This window comes from Centroberyx gerrardi, chromosome 19, assembly GCF_048128805.1.
Source record: "Centroberyx gerrardi isolate f3 chromosome 19, fCenGer3.hap1.cur.20231027, whole genome shotgun sequence".
NCBI classification, from domain to species: domain Eukaryota; kingdom Metazoa; phylum Chordata; class Actinopteri; order Beryciformes; family Berycidae; genus Centroberyx; species Centroberyx gerrardi.
Genome location: NC_136015.1, coordinates 17061872 through 17080540, shown reverse-complemented (window position 1 = coordinate 17080540; position 18669 = coordinate 17061872). Strand labels below are relative to the sequence as shown.

The 18669-nt window shown below is 45.0% G+C and overlaps 1 protein-coding gene across 2 annotated transcripts; it reads right to left on the bottom strand.

The window, feature by feature from the left end:
• Window positions 1-1913: 1913 nt before the first annotated feature.
• Window positions 1914-15791, bottom strand: efna1a (ephrin-A1a). 2 transcript variants are annotated; one of them, XM_071908294.2, is made up of 5 exons: window positions 15476-15791; window positions 3931-4226; window positions 3367-3432; window positions 3152-3250; window positions 1914-2969 (listed from the first exon to the last, which is right to left on the bottom strand). In XM_071908294.2, exons 1-5 carry the CDS (start codon window positions 15571-15573, stop codon window positions 2842-2844), a joined length of 687 nt encoding a protein of 228 aa, XP_071764395.1. In that variant the 5' UTR covers window positions 15574-15791; the 3' UTR covers window positions 1914-2841. The 2 variants fall into 2 exon arrangements, with proteins under 2 accessions (XP_071764395.1, XP_071764397.1); XM_071908296.2 differs by having other exon boundaries at window positions 1914-2966.
• Window positions 15792-18669: the final 2878 nt, after the last annotated feature.

The following is an 18669-nucleotide window of genomic DNA, read 5'->3' as shown; positions in this document are numbered from 1 at the left end:
TCTCGGGGAACGCTCGAGTTACTATATATATATACTGAGTCAAGGTGTTGTTCATCTTCTTCTCTGCTCTATATTTTAGTATATAAAATCTCGTCTGTGTGCTGCGACTTTGATTCATGCTCTGCTTGCTATTGCATGTAATGCTGGTGATCTATGAATCTAAACTTACTCCGCTGCTGCAGTCATTGTATTCTGGATAAGAGTGTCAACTGAATTTAATGCAAATGTAATTTTCCCAAGCCTGTAGTTAAAGACATCATTCTCGGGTTGTTCCTGTTCCTGTTTTCTGTGCTCAGTGTTTGCCACAGTTATCTCTGCACTGCCCTCAACATTTATTACAGCGTTTAAAGCTTCTACACTTGTTCCTCACTGCTGTTCACGTTTGCTCAAGCCAGGGCGCTGAACGAGCGAGTAAATAAAGAGAATCGTCTCCCCTCTATACGAGACACCATCCAACGGAGCCTCTTCCAGGGGTCGGGCGGTTAAGGGGTCTGTCCACCAGCCTAATTTACGACCGGCCCTTTGAAAACACTGGGGAGTTGCGAGGCAGTGGCACCACTCTTTGGTGCTACAGCTGTTTTTACTGTCACGGCCGTAAAGCTCCTCTGGGAAGGGGGAGACAAGAGAAGGAGAGACGAGAACAATGGCTTGTCATGCAACACAGAGTGACTGAGGAGTGGAGGATCAGGGGGAGATGATTGGAGGAAGAGGGAGGGGAGGGGGGGGGGGGGTCACAGGGAGGAGGCTCGCCAGAAGGTTGAGATAAAGACAGTAGAAGGATCACACCTGTGTATTTAGTCTCCCTGCCAAAAGGCAAGCCTATTGGTAATGATAAATATAGCACTCTCTCTCTCTTTTGTCTCTCTCTATTGTTGCTCTTTCCTGCCATTGGCCGCCTTGGCCTTGATTCTCTTTGACTCCTGTCACATTAGTATGTGTGAGCCATTATCTCTGCTATTGACTCGTCTGTGGAAATCTTTCCAGTCAAATAAAAAGGAGAAAAGGGTTGGGTGTCCCGAAAGCTTTTTTAGTGCTGAGATCACCTTAGTTCCTTTATAAGCCGATGGAAAAAGGTGATGTTAGCACTAAGACGATTTTTGAGAAACTCTGTCCTCGGTTCTTTTTGAGTAGAGGATGGAAGAACTATTTATTACAGAACATGTGGAAAAAGAAAACACAAGGAAACAGTTGTGGTTTTCCAAAAATATCGTTTTTATTTCACATGAAAATTTCACATTTAGCATATTTATCAAACAGGTCTTTTATATAATCTTCTATATATATACATATTATACACTTTTCTTACTTACACATGTACAAAATAAGGTAACAAGAATTCTGATAACAAAAAAAGATTGACTTCAATGGTAGTCATACACTGTTGTGCTTTGTTGTTTCAAGCCAGCCTGTCAGGTGAAGATGTGCTTGGCAACTCGGTTTGATGCCGTGTCTTGTCTGGTGTGAAGTGGTTATGAAGAGTAAACCCTCTTCAAATACGTAAAGTCCAAAACTGCCACATTCACTGTGAGAGTTGATTCAGGTGATGCTGATTACTTAACTTTGCTTTTGAAAGAATGCGTGCTTGTTTTTGCGTTTGCGACTGGGGTTTGGACACATGAAGGAAAGCACCGTGACACTACAGTGATTGGTCCTGCAGTAAGAAGGATTTGTTAGCGGCTCTTCATGTTGGTCAGTTTAACCGATACAGGGGCAAGATCCAACAAACAGAGAAGTCCAGCCTCTCCTTGCTACACACAACATATCAGTGTTCGCTTTTGGCAGAATAACATTTTTGTTTTTTATCTCTTCTTTCCACTCAATCTTTCCCTAGCGCTCATTCTCTTACTCTCATTGAAACACACACATTTTCCCTTTCACACAAACACTACCTCTACACAGAGAGAGAAAAGCTCTCCCTGTTGCCAACAGTAAACATTTTATTTCTTGAACATATGGTATATACATTAAAACTTCTCAACTCAGCTGCAAACATTATAAATTATCTTCACAGAATGTACACGTAACACCTGTCAGTTTCATGTAGTGTGTTACCGAGTGTCTGATGTCAGTGTGTGTGTGTCTGTATGTACAACTGTTGTGTAGTGTATGTTGGTGTGTCTGTACTGTGCGGTATAGTGCTACAGTATATAAGCACATGGTCGAGTTTGCAAAGGAATGGTAGTCATGAGAACAGCCCCTGCTTTTGTCAATGCTACATTTAGAGAAAATCACTTGGGACATCAATGCCACTCAATACCATTACGATAACAATACAACAAACAGTACACAATACTCAAGGGTGGAATAGTGTACAAGTTGGAGAGATGACTGATCTTTGGCTCAAAAGGTAAGAGATTCTCTTTTTCATTAAACGCTGATTTATGCAATATAAATTTATATCTACATAATCCAAATAGATTTGTCTATCCCATGGTGTCTTTTAATCTTGATTGTTCTTCGGCCGGTTTAGGTTCCTCTTCAAATTCTTCATATTTTCTTTGTAGTTTTTCCAAAGAGGTTTGTGTTTTTTTTTTTTGAAGAGAGCTCAAAAATGTAAAAATCAAAGAGAGCTTGATCTTTCAAAGAAAAAAAAAAATACTGTCACCTTTTGAAAAAAATGAGATTAAGCCCAAACGCTTCCTCTCAAACATAAGAGTCACTCAGCACACTTGGTGCATGTGAGTCCATCCGTACTTTACAAGCTTCAAAAGTCTCTCTCCCTGTGGCCAGCACTGGGCATGGAAAACTGTCTTTTTGAGTCAGTGGTTTCATCCCCACGGACTGTCTTCATTGTAGTCCCTGAAAAAAAATGTCTGGGAATAGCAGTTCTTTCATGTGCTCTCAGTGCAACAATAGCAGTAATGAAAATGGGACTAGCAATGAGAGGATTGAGAGGGATGTTGCCGTCACTGCAGAGTTCGTCCTCACACTCTTCTGGACCTCTGGCAGGATTACCACCGGGTCATCTGCTTGAAGATAGAAGAAGAAGAAGAAGACACATTAGAAACGCGTACTTACTCCCGTACTTCCCTAAATCTCGGCCTGGGCCAATGTGAAAAATCTAAACCAAATCTTTACAACCACCCTGAATGTACCTAGATTGCTTTAGGGTTAGGGATAATTAGAACGGATGCTGGGTTGGTCAACATACCTGCAGGCAGTCTGTTGGAGGGGTTGTGAGCTCCACCTCCAGCTCCAGCTGCAGCCCCACCTGCACCTCCTCCTTTAGCCACTCTGGCCTCCTGAGAGCCTGAAAGAAAAACAAAATACATCAACTCCTCTGCTAGGGTCTTCCAATAGTCTAACACAACTGTTATGAGGTGACTGTGCTGTTCCCCTTCCAGCCGGCAGGGCGGTAAGACTTACCATCAGCAGCCACGACGTCCACCCTGAGCCTGAGGCACTCCTGTCCGTGGTGGTGCAAAGGTTTTGCTGCAGGGAAGAGCGAGGAGACAACAGGCGTTAATTACAGACTAACTAATGCACTTACCCTCCCCTGGCCCCTTAATCCACCTTCATGCAAGTGCACACACACACACACACATTCACGCACACACACTTGGAAACAGACAGACACAGGACAAAGCCTGAGGAAGCCATCTGTGAACAGGCGGAGTGTGTCTTGTCCTGCCGTTTATCTAATTACAGCCATGGTCAGGGTGACAGCGTCGCTTGTTCTAGCAGTTACATTCGAGCAGGACAGCTATTGCATAAACCTGGCAAACTGAGCCCACACCCAGTTAATGTCAACGTAAAAGCTTCAAAGAGCTGGGCTTGTTTGTCTGGGGTGCCGCCAAACTCCAGCAGACCATGGTTAGTAGACAAACACACCAAGTCCGCAGAACTTTGCCCTTGCATCACTACAGTTCTATTTCAAAAGCTCCTGAGAAAGCTGTGCACTAACTGGCAGACGCAGCGATACACACTTACAGATATAATAGTAGCTTTCTCCTTGGCGGAACTCCTTGCCCAGAGTGAACGGAGTAAAGCGCTGGAACTTCTCGGAGAACTTCTCAGGGGCGTGAGCAGCGAAGGGATAGCCGCACTCCCAGCGCATCTGGTCGTAAGACTGGGGCTTGCAGGAGTCGTAGTCCTCGCGCTCCACCATGTAGAGGACGTAGCGCTCGGCGTCCTGCGTCGGGACCTCCCCCTGCGGGTAATGGGGGCACACGATGTCCAGGTAGTCATTGAGCTTCACCTCCACGGCATAGTCGTCCCATAGAAACCTGCAGAGAGGAGGGACAGGAGGATGTTTAGGCAAGTGGCAGGAGATTAATAACCACGGTTATAGCATCGGAGCGGTAATAAATATAAGCCTCAAAATGTGTGATTATATATCGACCGGTCACACGTCAGGGTACAACAGGGAAATCAGAGGAAAAGACGGAGGGGGCTGGGAAAGTGAGAGAAAGAGAGAGTGTGTGTTTATGTGAGTGTATATATTTGTGTGTGTGTGTGTGTGTGTGTGTGTTGGAGAGGAATGGAGGGAGAAAACACAATAAGGGGGAAGAGTGATCTGCAGAGAACATGCGCATAAATATGGATGAACGCGGGGCCAGTGCAGTGCTGTGCTGTGCTGCTGTGTTGAGAGTTAGCGCTGAGTGCACATTGATCCTGTTTCCCCCAGGAGCTGGATGATGTTTACAGAGAAACATTAGCAGTCAGTTAGCCCACCAAGGCAGGAGATGAGTATCGACATCTGCAGGGCTACACACACACAAACACACACTCCCTCACACAGATAGAGAGGCTGAATGCATAATGACAAACACACCTTAACAGAAGCAGAAACACACACACACACACATGTTGAAGTTGCTCGAAATAGGGGCAAGGATAAAAGAACATGTATGTTTTTAACCCTTTCATTAGGGTCAGAGGGGGAGAGACAGACGGACATGTAGACACACATATAACATGCGTCTGGTGCTGCCTGTAGCTGCCTCCCACCACACTCCCTCTCATTACAAATACAGAGAGAGAGAGAACGGAGACAGTCAGGCTGTCTGCCTCCCCTCCGTTCCTCCCTACATCCCTCCCTTCACTTCTCCTCCTCCTCCTCTCCACCCTCTTTACGATGGTCTTTAAGTAAACTACACTGTATTTGTCTCCCTCCGTCTCCTCTTGGACCTGGGTCAAATAGTATACGCACAAAATTCTTAGCATTTTAACCTGCTTGGAGTACCAGCAAGGTGAAGTTTTCACACATACAACGTACAATACAATGAGTACAACGTGACAATACGACTGCCAGAAAGTTTAGACCATTTAAATGTCAATTTAGTATATTCTGAGGCCACTTCGCTGGCACTATCTCACTCGATTCCTTTCCCCCGGGATTTTCTTGCACAGATATTATGAGTTTATCTCCAGGGGATTATCACTAACGGTAACTGTGTTTCAGTTTTGCCCCCTTCCCCGTGACTGAGCGATTGCTCCAGGGGCGGCTCACAGCTAATGCTCTCTTCTCAGCCATAGCCATCTATCACCAGCCTCGAGCGGCAGCTAGCCGCTAGCAACACATACACACATACACACACACATACACACACACTTCTCAGTAATTCCCATCTATCAACAACTAGAGCAGTAGCTACCTACTACTTGCACCCACCGAACCCACACACACACACACACACACACACACCACCTCTCCCAGTATTCAGTTACCCAAGCGGTGCCTATCCATTTACCATCTCCTACCGTTCTGGATCACCAGGGGCGCTCTGAGAATGGATGAAATTCACCAGACTCAAATATTTTCACAACACACGTCTAGAATGTGTGTCTAATATAGGGTTTTGTTGCTTTTGCAATGAATACACGTACGGCTCTTCAGTCTTTCAACAGCCCACAAAGAGCCAGGCAGTATGTGTTATACTGACTGCCATTTACACAGATCTACAGATCTCAGGGAGCCGGCGTTCTCAGCAGCCCTTGGGGTGCTATTGACACATCAGCCAATAAAAACTCCACATTGGAGCCATTTCTTTCGTCCGGTAGAGGCCATGGTTAGATTTTTCTCAGAGAAATCCGGCGTTTCCTCATAAAAGCCCTAAATGTAACAAGTGACATTTGGGGAGTTTGTGTTTGTGTGACAAGGTCCATATGTGTGACTAACGATCAAAGTGCGCAGGCAGAGGCCCCCGTCGCTCGTTAGCTGCTGTTGTTGTTTGTTGCCGGGGGACCCCCTGGTAAAAGGATAGACGCTGTGGCTCCAAACTCTGGGCCCTGACTCCTGACTCCCTCCCCCATCCACCATAACACCCCCACCCTCCCTTTACCCTCTTCGCTTGACTGCATTCCCTCAATACTGATGACCAGATTAGCCAGCAACACCATTACAAGAGCAACACAGGCCTGTTAGAAAACAAGTACCTTTTTTCTGTGCTGATGAAACTTCCATCCGACTAGGTTGATAATAGTGTGTTTCAGCCAACTTAGGGGGGAGAGTAATAATTATCATTTTGCCATGGTCCAGACAGCTTAGTGCTTATCTGCAGTTTGCCTGCCACGCTCTGTTTACCAGATTGGCGCTAAAGTGTTTTTTTCCCCCTGCCACTTTCAATTCCAGTTGAATCGATAACACTATTGAACAAACACTGTTGTCTGCTTTTGCCTGACAGAGTTATCATCCTCCCGCAAACACTGAAAGCACACACAAACAAACTCTCTACACCCATTCCCTCCTCCACCCCGAGCCCTGATTACAAACTGGTTGTGGTATGGTCCCAATGTGTTCATCAAAAGAGGGTTGAAGGGGGGCGCAATTAAAACACAAAAAAGGGTATTAAAGTTACCCTGGAGGGGGGTAATTATGCCCCTCCACCCCCACATCCCGGCCCCTTTAGGCTGAGAGCCGGGGGGGCATGAGTGGGGGTGGGCGGGGGGTCAGAGGGCTTGAGCTGGGAATGGCTTTTGAAGTTTCTCTGTGTAAGTGTTTCTGTGCGAGTGCTACAGTTGCTTCATCAATGCCAGCGTTTCATACAGTGCCTCTATTCACACTCTGCCCGCGCTGATGGAATACCTCACTTAGCAGAGAGAACAGCGGCTGAATACACACCCGGGAGGCCGGCTAGCCCCCTATTATTAATGGCAAATAGTTTTAATTATCCTGCTGCCTTTTGTTCCCCTCTAACGGCTCGGCATTGAAACGATCCACATCATCAGCTTAATTAGCTGATTGGAGTAATGCACTTCAAAGAGAGCTTCGGCCTCTGTGTGAAAAGGTTTAGCTAACAAAGTCAAATCATGCCACCCTCATTTTGGCAGACAAACTCCTCCTTCTTTCTTCCGCACTATTTGTCCCATGTTATTTCCATCTTCCAGACTGTGCCTCTCTGTTGCTGCCTCTCGCTGTGTCATAGTGTTGGCCGGTTTGATTTATCCCCATTGTTTTTCCAGGGATGCGCCGTTTTAATGACAGTGACGCTTGGAGGTTCGGCAGAAATAACAGAGGGGAGGAGCTCTCGCATTCTCTACTTAGGGATGATTTGTGGAGCTATGGCAGATATGCAGCTAGGATTGTGTGCATGTGTGTCTGTCTGAGCCTGAATATATATAAATGTGTGTTTGCATCTGAGCATGAGTGAATGTGTGTCTGTGTTGAGTCTATTGAGCTTTGAGGAATCTGGGTGTGTGTTTCTGTCATGATAAGGTGGAATAATGAATGCCGATAATGAATGACGATGATAGCAGACAGCCAGGGAATGTCAAGTGGTCAAGTATGTGTGTGTGTGTGTGTGTGTGTAGTCTGGTGAAAAATAGACTACAGACTGTTCCAAGTCTCTCTTCCTCCTCTCCTAAGAAGGAATTCCTGATTTATTGGAGCTTCTTCAGGAGCAGGAGTCTAATCTCTCTTCTTTAATCTCTCTGGCCAGCGTTTTGCTTTCTTCTCCACCTCTACCCCCTCCTTTCATCCATCCATCACCCTCTCTCATCTCTGCACTCTATCGCCCTGTGGAATGCTGGACCTCTGAGGCGAGGAGGCCGCACTGTGGATCAAAGGTCGGACAATCGCCAAGTCAGCAGTGGAGACTCTTGCACACGGATACACACACACACAGTCAGCAAGAAGTCACAGTCACCCATGTACATCTGGCCGATGCTGTAAAGAGAATCACCCACTTGACAGATCGATTCAGATCAATTTAAAGACCCATAAAGGCCACCAGAGTCTAAACATAAGTCTAAACATAGGAGCTCCACTCAACTCAAATCTTTGAACACTGAAGTCTTGTGCCATCTCTCAGAGGCCCACATAATTACACTAACCACATCAATATGATTTTTTCCATTGGGTTACAATGCCCCACTAATGTAACCTAAGAGGTGAACGGCCTACGTCACGGTTGAGTGAACCGGAATGCTGGGGGCCGCCTAATCGGCTCGTCCGAGCCTGGATTACTGGGTGGAGCAGAGGCTGAGCTCGGGTCCATTCATCAGCACCAGACCCTGCCTAATACAGGGGCTTAGAGTCGACACCGAGGCCCAGAGCAGGGGGATGAGAGCTGGGTACAGAGGGGTGAGACGGGCAGGGTGGGGCCTCTGCCCCTATTGTTCTCACATAGAGAGGGGGTATTACTCCCTTACCCTGGACTTTAGCAGTTCAAAAAGAGCTACACGGACTGAGTGTGTGTGTGTCCCTGTGTGTGTGTGTCTTGTGTCCATGGCAGCAGAGGGGAAAGCGAGAGGTGTTAACAGAGTGATGAAACACACTGGACACAAGGGAGCTGTTTCTTTCGGACTTATCTGTGAAATGAAACTCAGTTAAGGGACTTTAGGAGAAAGGTGGCACGTGAGCGAAGGGAGAAGCCTTTCTGAAGTCTACCATGAGCCTGGTTAAGCTGAGCTGGTTAATGCTATTGGATGAAGTCAAATTTGTTTTGTTTCATCTATTTATCTATCTACTCATACATCAGTGTCAGGCCTCCCCTCCCACTCTCTGTCCGGCTTTCATCACTCAATAAGCCCACCACATCCCCATCGGCCCCTGCCCCTCCCCCACCCCCAGACTTGCTGAACCGATCGCAACCTGTCCTGTTGGTATTCCAAATATGCAAGTTTCTGACCCACGGTTTGCAGAGCCCAGCACAACGCAGCGTGGGTATGTTGGCGTTGTCATAGAAACAAATATGGTCTAACTCTTTTGGCTCCTCCCTCTTAACATAATATTCCAGCCTTCACTCTTCCCGCCTTGTGACTTTTGTCATCCATCTCTCTCCGCTTTCTCCGTCTGTCATTCAACCTTTGTTTGTGCGGATCATTGGTCATTCTGACAGCGTTCATTGCCAGACGAGCTGAACTCCTCTGCCACCCTGCAAAGCAATAAAGCAAAAGTCCAGCAGAAAAATAATTGGCTGATTCCAATGAACTAAGGAGACTTAGATGAATACATATGCTCTTTCCAACTGTCTCACACTGTCCCCTGAGCCATTTGTATCTTATAAGGGCCAGAACAAAAAGGTCACCACTGACATCACATTTCTCAGGAGGCAAATATCCGTGCAAGAAAATCGATTTCTCTGGATTGATTTCCACAAGATAAACTTTCATTTTCACTGTTTTTTTCCCATCCAAACAGTCTGGGCTTGTAGCTTAATGAATTCCACGGGGAATTTACAATATATGAGAATGGGCCATGGATTTTTTTTTACTGTATTAGGTGCTCTGTCTTACATACATATAGTGATAATGGTTATAATACAGCTGGCCTCTAGGGGGTAGTAGTAAGAGGAACAGAAGCATATGCCTTTTCTGTGGGGAGAAGTTTACAAACCAAATCCAGTGATTCAACAAACGGGACAAACAAAACCAGAAAAAAACAAAAGTCACACAATGACCCTTATTTACACAACAGAGCAAACACAATAGCTCATTTTCAGAGACAATATTTGACCCTTGCAGGCTAATTCTTCCTCTTTCAAACACGCACGCTCTGTTGGACGCATTGGACAATATCACAAAGACTTGAAAAACAAATCTGGAGGGAGACGTATACGCAAACACACAAAGAGAGAGAAAGTGCAGGCTAGGTTTATCATAATTGAACATCTATTTAGTAAAAGGAGTCTTTCATCCTCAGGGCTTTTTTTTGTCTGGGATCGAACAGTTGTAGTCCTTGTTGCTGTAGACAATTGCGGGGCAGCGTGAGAGAGGAGGAGGGAGGAGGAGGAGGGAGGAGGAAGACGCAGGGGAAGTCTGTGGCGTAGATAAGGGAGAGGCACAAGGATGGACGGCGGGCAGAGAAACACCCACGGGGGCTGACCGGGGTGACACTGATCAGAGGAGAATCTCAAAACAGAGAGAGACAGAGACTTCACAGCGGGGCAGGCAGGGCAGGCGGATCCCCAACTCATCCTCAAGGCTCGACAGCGGCACGTCCCTTACAAAACAATTAATCACTATTAATCACCGTTAATCTACTTATTCTCACTGGCGGTGTTTAAACATGTTAATTTCTCATACGAGCCTGGGAAATTCAATCAGCGCAGCCTGAGTCCAGACTTGCGTGTGTGAATGTGTGAGAACTGTATTGTTTATTGTGTAGACAGGATACGCAGTTTTCCCGGGAAAAGACGTAGCCAGGAAGTTCAGGACTTCATAGGGAAACACACACACACATGCACACACACACACACAAGCAGACAGCATGCAGACTTTGGTAACACTGACTGCCTGGCTGTGGAAGTAAAAAACCTTTGGCCCGATTCACTATCTAGTGCAGTCAATAAAACAAGGCCTTCTGCCTCTGACACGGCGACAACAAGTGTGATTATTTCACAGGAATAAAATCAGCTTTCTGAGAACCCGGGGGACTCGTCAATATGGTCGGCCAACGTAAAGTCTTCTTACAGACGATTACAGTCTGTAAATATAGGAAACGTCCACACACTTTGATGATCATTGAGCCTATAAGAGGCGATTACCAGCCGTTCTACAATCTCGCAGTGTATTTTTCCCCAGATTGAATTCACCAGACAGATTACGGGGGCCAGATTAAGGGTGGGAGGGGAGAGAGAGAGAGAGAGAGAGAGAGAGAGAGAGAGGGACAGACGTTGAGGGAGAAAGACGGAGATACAGACTCAGGAAATTGCTGGAGAGAATGCTGACCCAGAGGAGGGAGGAGAGGAGAAGGCAGGATTAGGGAGAGAAGTGGGAAACCTGGATGTTTTTCGTGGAAAGTAGCTTCAGTTCAGATTACTTGGAACAATGCAGAAATCCCTTATCTATTACCTCCACCTAATCACACCCAATCTTATCTCTCTCATCTCTCAAACACACACACACACATACACGCGGGCAAACACACACACACACACTCACTCACACACACATATGCCTTTGTTTTTTCCCCCGCATTTAATTCCTGTCCTTTCATGGCTAGAGTTCTCAGACTGGCTCTACCACTTCCACTGCCACAACAAGAAACTCAAGAGGGGGAGGCAGCGTACATGGGACAGACAAATGAAAAGAAGGAACAGAATAAAACGAGGTTGCTGGAAAGACTAGAGTGGCTTTAGAATGGAGGTGGAGGAGGAAAGCTTATGGGAGAGGCAAACTCAGAGAGAGAGAGAGAGAGGGAAAAAAAAAAGTAGGAGCGTGAAGTAGAGGGCAAAGTGCCTGGTGACGGATCGCCACGGGTGCCAAGAACGATAAAAAAAAAAAAAATTCCACACCCCTTAGCATGCTTCCCTCCTCCTCCTCCCCCTTTTCTCGGAGAGCCAGAGTTGGAGGTGAGGAAATAATAGACTGAAAAGGGGCAGCTTGTAAAGTTGAGATAAAAGCTGGTGAAGGAGCGATGGGGACCCGAAAGACAGGGGGGAAGAATGAGAGTTTCCCAGCGGCAGAAGCACAGCCGTGTGAAGAGGGGCCGGCCTGAGTGGCAGCCAGCATTCAGGGACCACCGCCGTGACAGAATGACTGACAGATTGATAGAGGCCATGCCACTTCATCACATACTGAACTCTGACCCCCAATCAGTCACACCAGTTACCATTCTCTTTCTGTGGCACGCCGTGAAGAGCATTCCCCAATTTGTATGGGGAAGCATCACAAAAAAACAGCCAAATTGACTGGATAAATACTCTGAGAATCCCGCATATGGGTGAAACATGCCTTTAAAAAAAAAAAACCTCATTCATCAAAATTCATCTGAGCCAACGCAGCACAAAGACATTCACTGAAATGAATTGCATCACTGGGCCGGCAATGTTGGGCGGAAATATCCATAAATTTATTTAGTGGTTTCACCCAAAAAAAGCAGCACAGCAGAAAGGAATATTAAAACAAAAACGTCAGATTTAGAACGGGGAAAAGTGATTAACTCAAAAATGTGTTGTGCTTACAAATGAGATAACGATGATGAATAAATACTGAAAATGAAGCGGATGTGTGTCATGCGTTGGAGCCATGAAACAGTTAACAGACTCGCAGAACTCCAGACCACAGAACCAACTTGAAGAAGGGAACCTGGCCAAGACGAGGGGAGGGAGGTGCCGGAGCGAGGGAGAGACAGGTACAAAGCGGAGGAGGAGGAAGGATGGAGGGAAGAGGAGGAGGGAGGAGAAGGAGGGGGGGAGGACTACTCATGCTCTGTCAGCAGGGGAAAAGGGAAAAAGGAGAAAGCAGTGAATGAGCAGATTATTGCTTCACATTGGGGCTGTAGAGTCCAGAGGGCTCCGGGGACGATGTTAACATCAATCACAGCTGTGTGGCATGTGTGTGTGTGTGTGTTTGCGCGTGTGTGTATAAGAGTGTGGAGGGGTCGGTTAATGTGTATGTGAGTCACTCGGCGATTTGGATCTGGTGCTGTTGTACACGTGTGTACGCACACACACACACACACACACACACACACACACACACACAGGTTCTGCCTCCCGCGTGGACACTCCCTTCACAAAGACACGTACACACACAGGCATGCTGAGGCACAAGATGACTGGGCATACTGGTGAGGCACTTTCTGGGAAACAAGCAGCGCTGGTGATTAAGCTGCTGCTTATCAGACCCAAGCCTGCATTCTTTTTTTCACACAGATATACTCACAAATAAGGTACAGAAAGTGCTGGAACACACACACACGCTGTCAAGAATGGATCTCACTCATGCTGAAACACAGCAGTAGTTAACACACAGGCAGCTACGACCTTGGGAGTAGCAAGCCCCGAGGCACACACAGATGAGTAGTAGCAAGTAAGGGCAACTGTGTATGTATGTGTGTGTGTGTGTGTGTGTGTGTATGTGTGCGTGTGTGACTAAATCCCTCTCCAAACACAGCCAGCAACAGGAAATGAAGCTCCACCACATGGACCAAAATGATCAATCTGAGATCAATCAGCCTAACAAGAACTTTCTAATCAATGCCATTGACTGATGGAACACCTAAACTAGGGCTGCAGAGCCTGTCTCACGAGAACCAAGACAGACGTTGACGCGCAGTGTCAAGAACTGGGGCAAAGGGGAAAGCAGATTGCTAGAAATGATGAAAGTGCAAGACCAAATGAAAACATCTCCGCAGCCCACCGATATTTCTGCCAATGCAGGATTATGTGTAGCCAAAGGGCGAGATTTAGCACAGTTATCCAGAAAAAAAACAGCAAGTGCTAGGGACGGATTATCAGTATATTTACAGGAATGATCACTGTTGTGTCCCTGCAATGACGCAACAAAACGCCTCTACATCTGGGACTATACTGATTTTCTGTGAAATCCTTAGGGAGACGTGATTACGGCATGTGTGTTTCTGAGAACTGCCGAATGCCATTGTTTCGACACAAGCGAGATGGGAAAAGGAAAGCAGTGGCGGAATCTAAGTTTTGTGAGAGGAAATTTGAATACCTGTGTACCAACCAAGACAGGACATGTGTTTGCACAGCAGCGCCTAACACTGATTGATTGGGATGGCGTCAGTTGTTGTGATTGACTATGGCGGTTTGTGATGGAGTGACTGTCTGCCAGGAGTCTCTGTTTGTGCTTGCCTGCCGGTGTGTATGTGGGTGTGTTTCCCTGCGTGTGTTTACCTGTGTGTGCATGTACATGTGTGTTTACGGCGTGTAAAACGAACCCTCCTCCCACACACCCCAGCCATTTCACCCCTGCCATCATCAACCATAACTCTAATTGACCCCCACTTATTCCGAATGGCCCCTAACCCCAACAATTTGAGCTCCAATTTCTCCTCCCTGAGCAATCCATCTCTCTCCCACAGCGTGACCTACTGGGCAGGCTTCAAGTTACCTCCTCTGTCTCTGTCATACACCATTATTACTCGTCTTACCACCTGAAATATGAACACCCCTATGTCTCCCCGACAGCCGCGTAAACCCCCATGTGATATCTCTTGATTTAGGAGACACAGTCAACTCCCACTCCACACAAAGGTTAGGACGCCCTGTCAGGTCTGGAGGATATTGCAACAGATATTTCAACACTTCTGCTGAACCTGGAAAACCAAACACAAAAACATCTCACTCTTGCCGTACTACGATTTTAAGTCTCCCTTACAGGATTTCATCATGTTGTTAATACAATAACGAAAACTCAGTGGTACCATAGTAGGCAACAACACATTGACCTGAAACTTTTAGCATTGTAATTCAATTAGTTAGGCTATTTAAATGGATGCTCCAGAATTCTACAGTGGATTTTTGTAGCAAATGCTCTCCTACAAATCAATTCACTTAGAAAACTGAAAAATGCACATATGTGCACCTACAGAATCCAAAATAAGGATATGCATTTTCAGTTGTTTTCGCAGATAATGCCCCTAAATTTCTCTCTGGGGCTCCTAAACTGAGACACTGAGCTCCAAGGAAAAATGTTACCATAGATTCCTGTGCTCTGATTATGAAGAGTCTGTAATACACAGTGTACACGGCCTTTTTAAACGAGCTATCTGCCCTTCAAAGTAGAACAAACTGTTTAACTAGCTGACTATCGGTTCAATCAGATAAATGTAGATGACATAATCAGATGTAACTAATCCAGCAGCACAGGTACACAGATTGCGAAACGGATTAAATGTGACCAGGTTAGGCAAAGAATTACAGGTAAACAGCATAATAATAATAATAGGTTCAACCCCAGAAAGTTGCGGAACCAGAGAGGGGGGGAGGGAGGGAGGAAGGGAGGGAGAGAGAGAGAGAGAGAGAGAGAGAGAGAGAGAGAGAGAGAGAGAGAGAGAGAGAGAGAGACTCCCAACTGTCTTGAATTATCATGACAACAGCAGCCAGTTGCTTCCATCACAAATTTTACCAAACTAATTGAATATGCATGAGTTCAAACGTTTCAAATGCAACTGAATACAGGTGATAACAATGTAACTTGCACTGAGAAAATACTAGTCTACTTTAAGCTTTAAGTCACAAAGCTGAATTTCACTTACGACTAGGCAACAGAGAGTGCAAGTGTTTTCAATGCAGTAAATCAACATGGGAGAAGACATCATGGTAAATCATAACAGATTATTTACTTTGGGTTCGTGCTATTCCAGTAGACACTGTGTCGCTCCGCAGATGCAAACCAGGCGCAGACGCTCGCAGCGAAGCCCACAATCCAAACCAAATCCATTGTGGAGAGGAGTGGAGGCGTGCAGGAAGGACAAAAAAAAAAAAAAAACTCAGGTAGACTGCAAAAAAAACAAACAAACTTTACCAAAACGAATTCGTCCGTGCACGGTGAGACTGCACGCTCAGAAAGTCTTATTTGTGCACGTAATGCCGCTAGAAAAGAAAGCAAACAGATTCGTGGAGAAATATAAACTATGCGGGGTTCAGGGCAACTCGGGAAATCCGTAGTGAATGAAACGCTCAACTGCGTGGTGGCTGGTTTTGTGAAACGCCCACAGCCGTCTGCCACGCCCCCTGTCCCGCCGACAGCCAATGAGAAGCCTGTCCGAGAGACGCTTTCTGAGTTCACACGCCCCCCGTGGAGCTTTGTTGACTACTGTTTATATTTATGAGTTAGAAATAATAAAATATTTCCATGGTTATAGCAACACATTATAACAACTCCAGTTCAAACAGGCATAGTGATTAACTGCATGTCTTGATAGGCCTAAATGTAACACAACATTAAACTGTTGGGAAAAAACACTATAATATTCCAGTAGGGACTTCATGCATCTGTGGAACTCAATAGTGAGTTTATAGTGACCTTAATGTACTTTATGGTATTTCTTAAAATCTCATATAGTATCACTATAATATTCCTATTGGGACTTATAATTTTGCAGATGATGTGTATTATCCTTCTAAAATGTACTATAGGATTATAATAACTCTTCTTATTAAGGGAAGGATATCATACTTTCCACAGTAGCTATAATTAAATAAAATAATTTAATAATTTAATTAAAAAAAAAAAAAAAAAGCTAACAGAAATCCTTTATTAGTTTTCAGGAAATTACTCATCGTTATCGCCTATAATATTGCTTGTTTGCATGTAAAATAGAAATTTTTAATTGACTTGCAAACACACATACACTCATTCCATTGTTTAGGCTGCATTAGTATTGGACTGCTGTGTTCAAACTGTACAGTTTTTCTAAATGAGCTCTTATCTGCAATGCACCGCCCTCTGTTGAATAATTGTTGCCCAGCTTCTGGTTGTGTTTACATAGTGATTTCTCGGATTGAAGTTCTTTTTTTCAATCTTACATTTATTCTATGACCTTTTGTATGAGGACAGGCAGTAAGTAGCTACTATACCTGAGTTTTACATTTAAAATATTTACATTTGTGATATTTGCAAACACTGAAGTAAAATACACCTTCAATTAATTTTGATGGGTTATAAAAAATTCCACCAAGCCTTTAAGAACATACAGCATGTTGAAATATACCCCACATTTAGATGTTTAAATAAATCGATTGTAACTTTAAATGGTCTGAAAGCACATAACATCCATGTAGTCGCATTGTAAATCCTGATTCTCATTTTCTGTTTCACTGACATGGATAATGTGGACCGCAGGCCTCTTGTTCAGCCCAGTGAGCCATATTACCACAAGGGGTTTTCAAGCCCAGTTCTGCTTGACATGGCACTTTATTTGCCGGGTCTGCTCAGCAGTGTAACAGCTTTCAAAGGTGCCACGGCAAACAACAACAATGAAAGGTGAATAAAAAGAAGGGCAACCAACCCAGACGATGAAGGTAAGCAGTTAGTCGCATACAGTTAGAAGGATTGGCTTAATTTGAGGACATGGATAAGATTCAGTGATGTGGCCGGATAGTAAACACTGAGGGGGTTTGGTCCATATTTAACAAGGCCAAGGAGACAAGAGGGGAGAAGGGGAAGAATATAGAGAGTACAGGATAAGCCCCTGATGTAACCATAATATATTTCATGATAATTTCTAATCTGGAAAAGGTATCCTATCATAGAAAGGAAAATAAATCAGTCAAATCAGTCAAATAAATCAGTATATGCAGTCCTGAGATACAATTTTAAAACAGTATTTATGTTTTGTTTTTGCTTACATAGGTGCCATTTAGATTGGGCTGGCCTCATGAGACAATACAATGAGTTTTGGAAAGTTTAGACAATCACAGTGGGTTTAGTATACTTTATTTTTTGATTGACAGTTTACCTGACACTGTCTGAACTGTCCCAATGCAGTAAATCCCACTCAACTGGTGCGCCAAGCAAGTTAAATCTGCTTAAAGCCTGGAATAAAAGACACCCACACAAGCATTTTGTCGAGCAGTTTACATAAAGCCTTTATTGTTGTATTATATACTTTACACAGTAGAAGATCCAGACACTACAAGTGGGAAGAGGAGTCCTCTATAAACGACGAGGCAAAAATATTCTGTGTTGAATGGTCCTCAATATTCACACTTTAGGAAATCTGCATCCACAGTTTTGTCCAGGAGCACAAAATTGTTGCAGGTGTCACACAGAAAATGTAGAAAGGCGCATTCATGGTCCTTGTGTGCTATTCAGTGCCAAGCAGGTCATCCCAAATCATGCGTTTTGTATTCATGAAGAGCGCTCATCCCGTTTGATCTATTTTTTAGAGTCCAATTGTTTTTTTTGTCTCAGTGGGAAGATAGCAGGGTGAGAGCGACTGCCAGCGTAATTGTCATTTGCATTGCAGTAGAAAATTGCTCTGGAAAAGCTTTCACCACACTGTAAGCGCTGATGTCAAAACATTATCGGGAGGCAAATGAGTAGACCTTTAATTTCATACCATCCTGTAATAGTAAATGACTAACCTAAAAGATGAACTGGAACAGGATTTTTTTTTTAAATCACGGACACACACACACACACACACATGCATGGACTTTTGCACACCTGCATGGCTACACAGACACAGACAGACACACACACACACACACACAGACACACGCACACACACACACAGACACACACACATGCATGGACTTTTGCACACCTGCATGGCTACACAGACACAGACAGACACACACACACACACACACAGACACACGCACACACACACACAGACACACACACATGCATGCGTGGACGTTTGCACGCCTGCTTGGCTACACATACACAAACACAGACACACACAGACACAGACACAGACACACACACAAACACACACGTGCACACACACACACACACACACACACACACACACACACACACACACACACACACACACACAAACACAACCAAATTCACCTCAGACCGTAA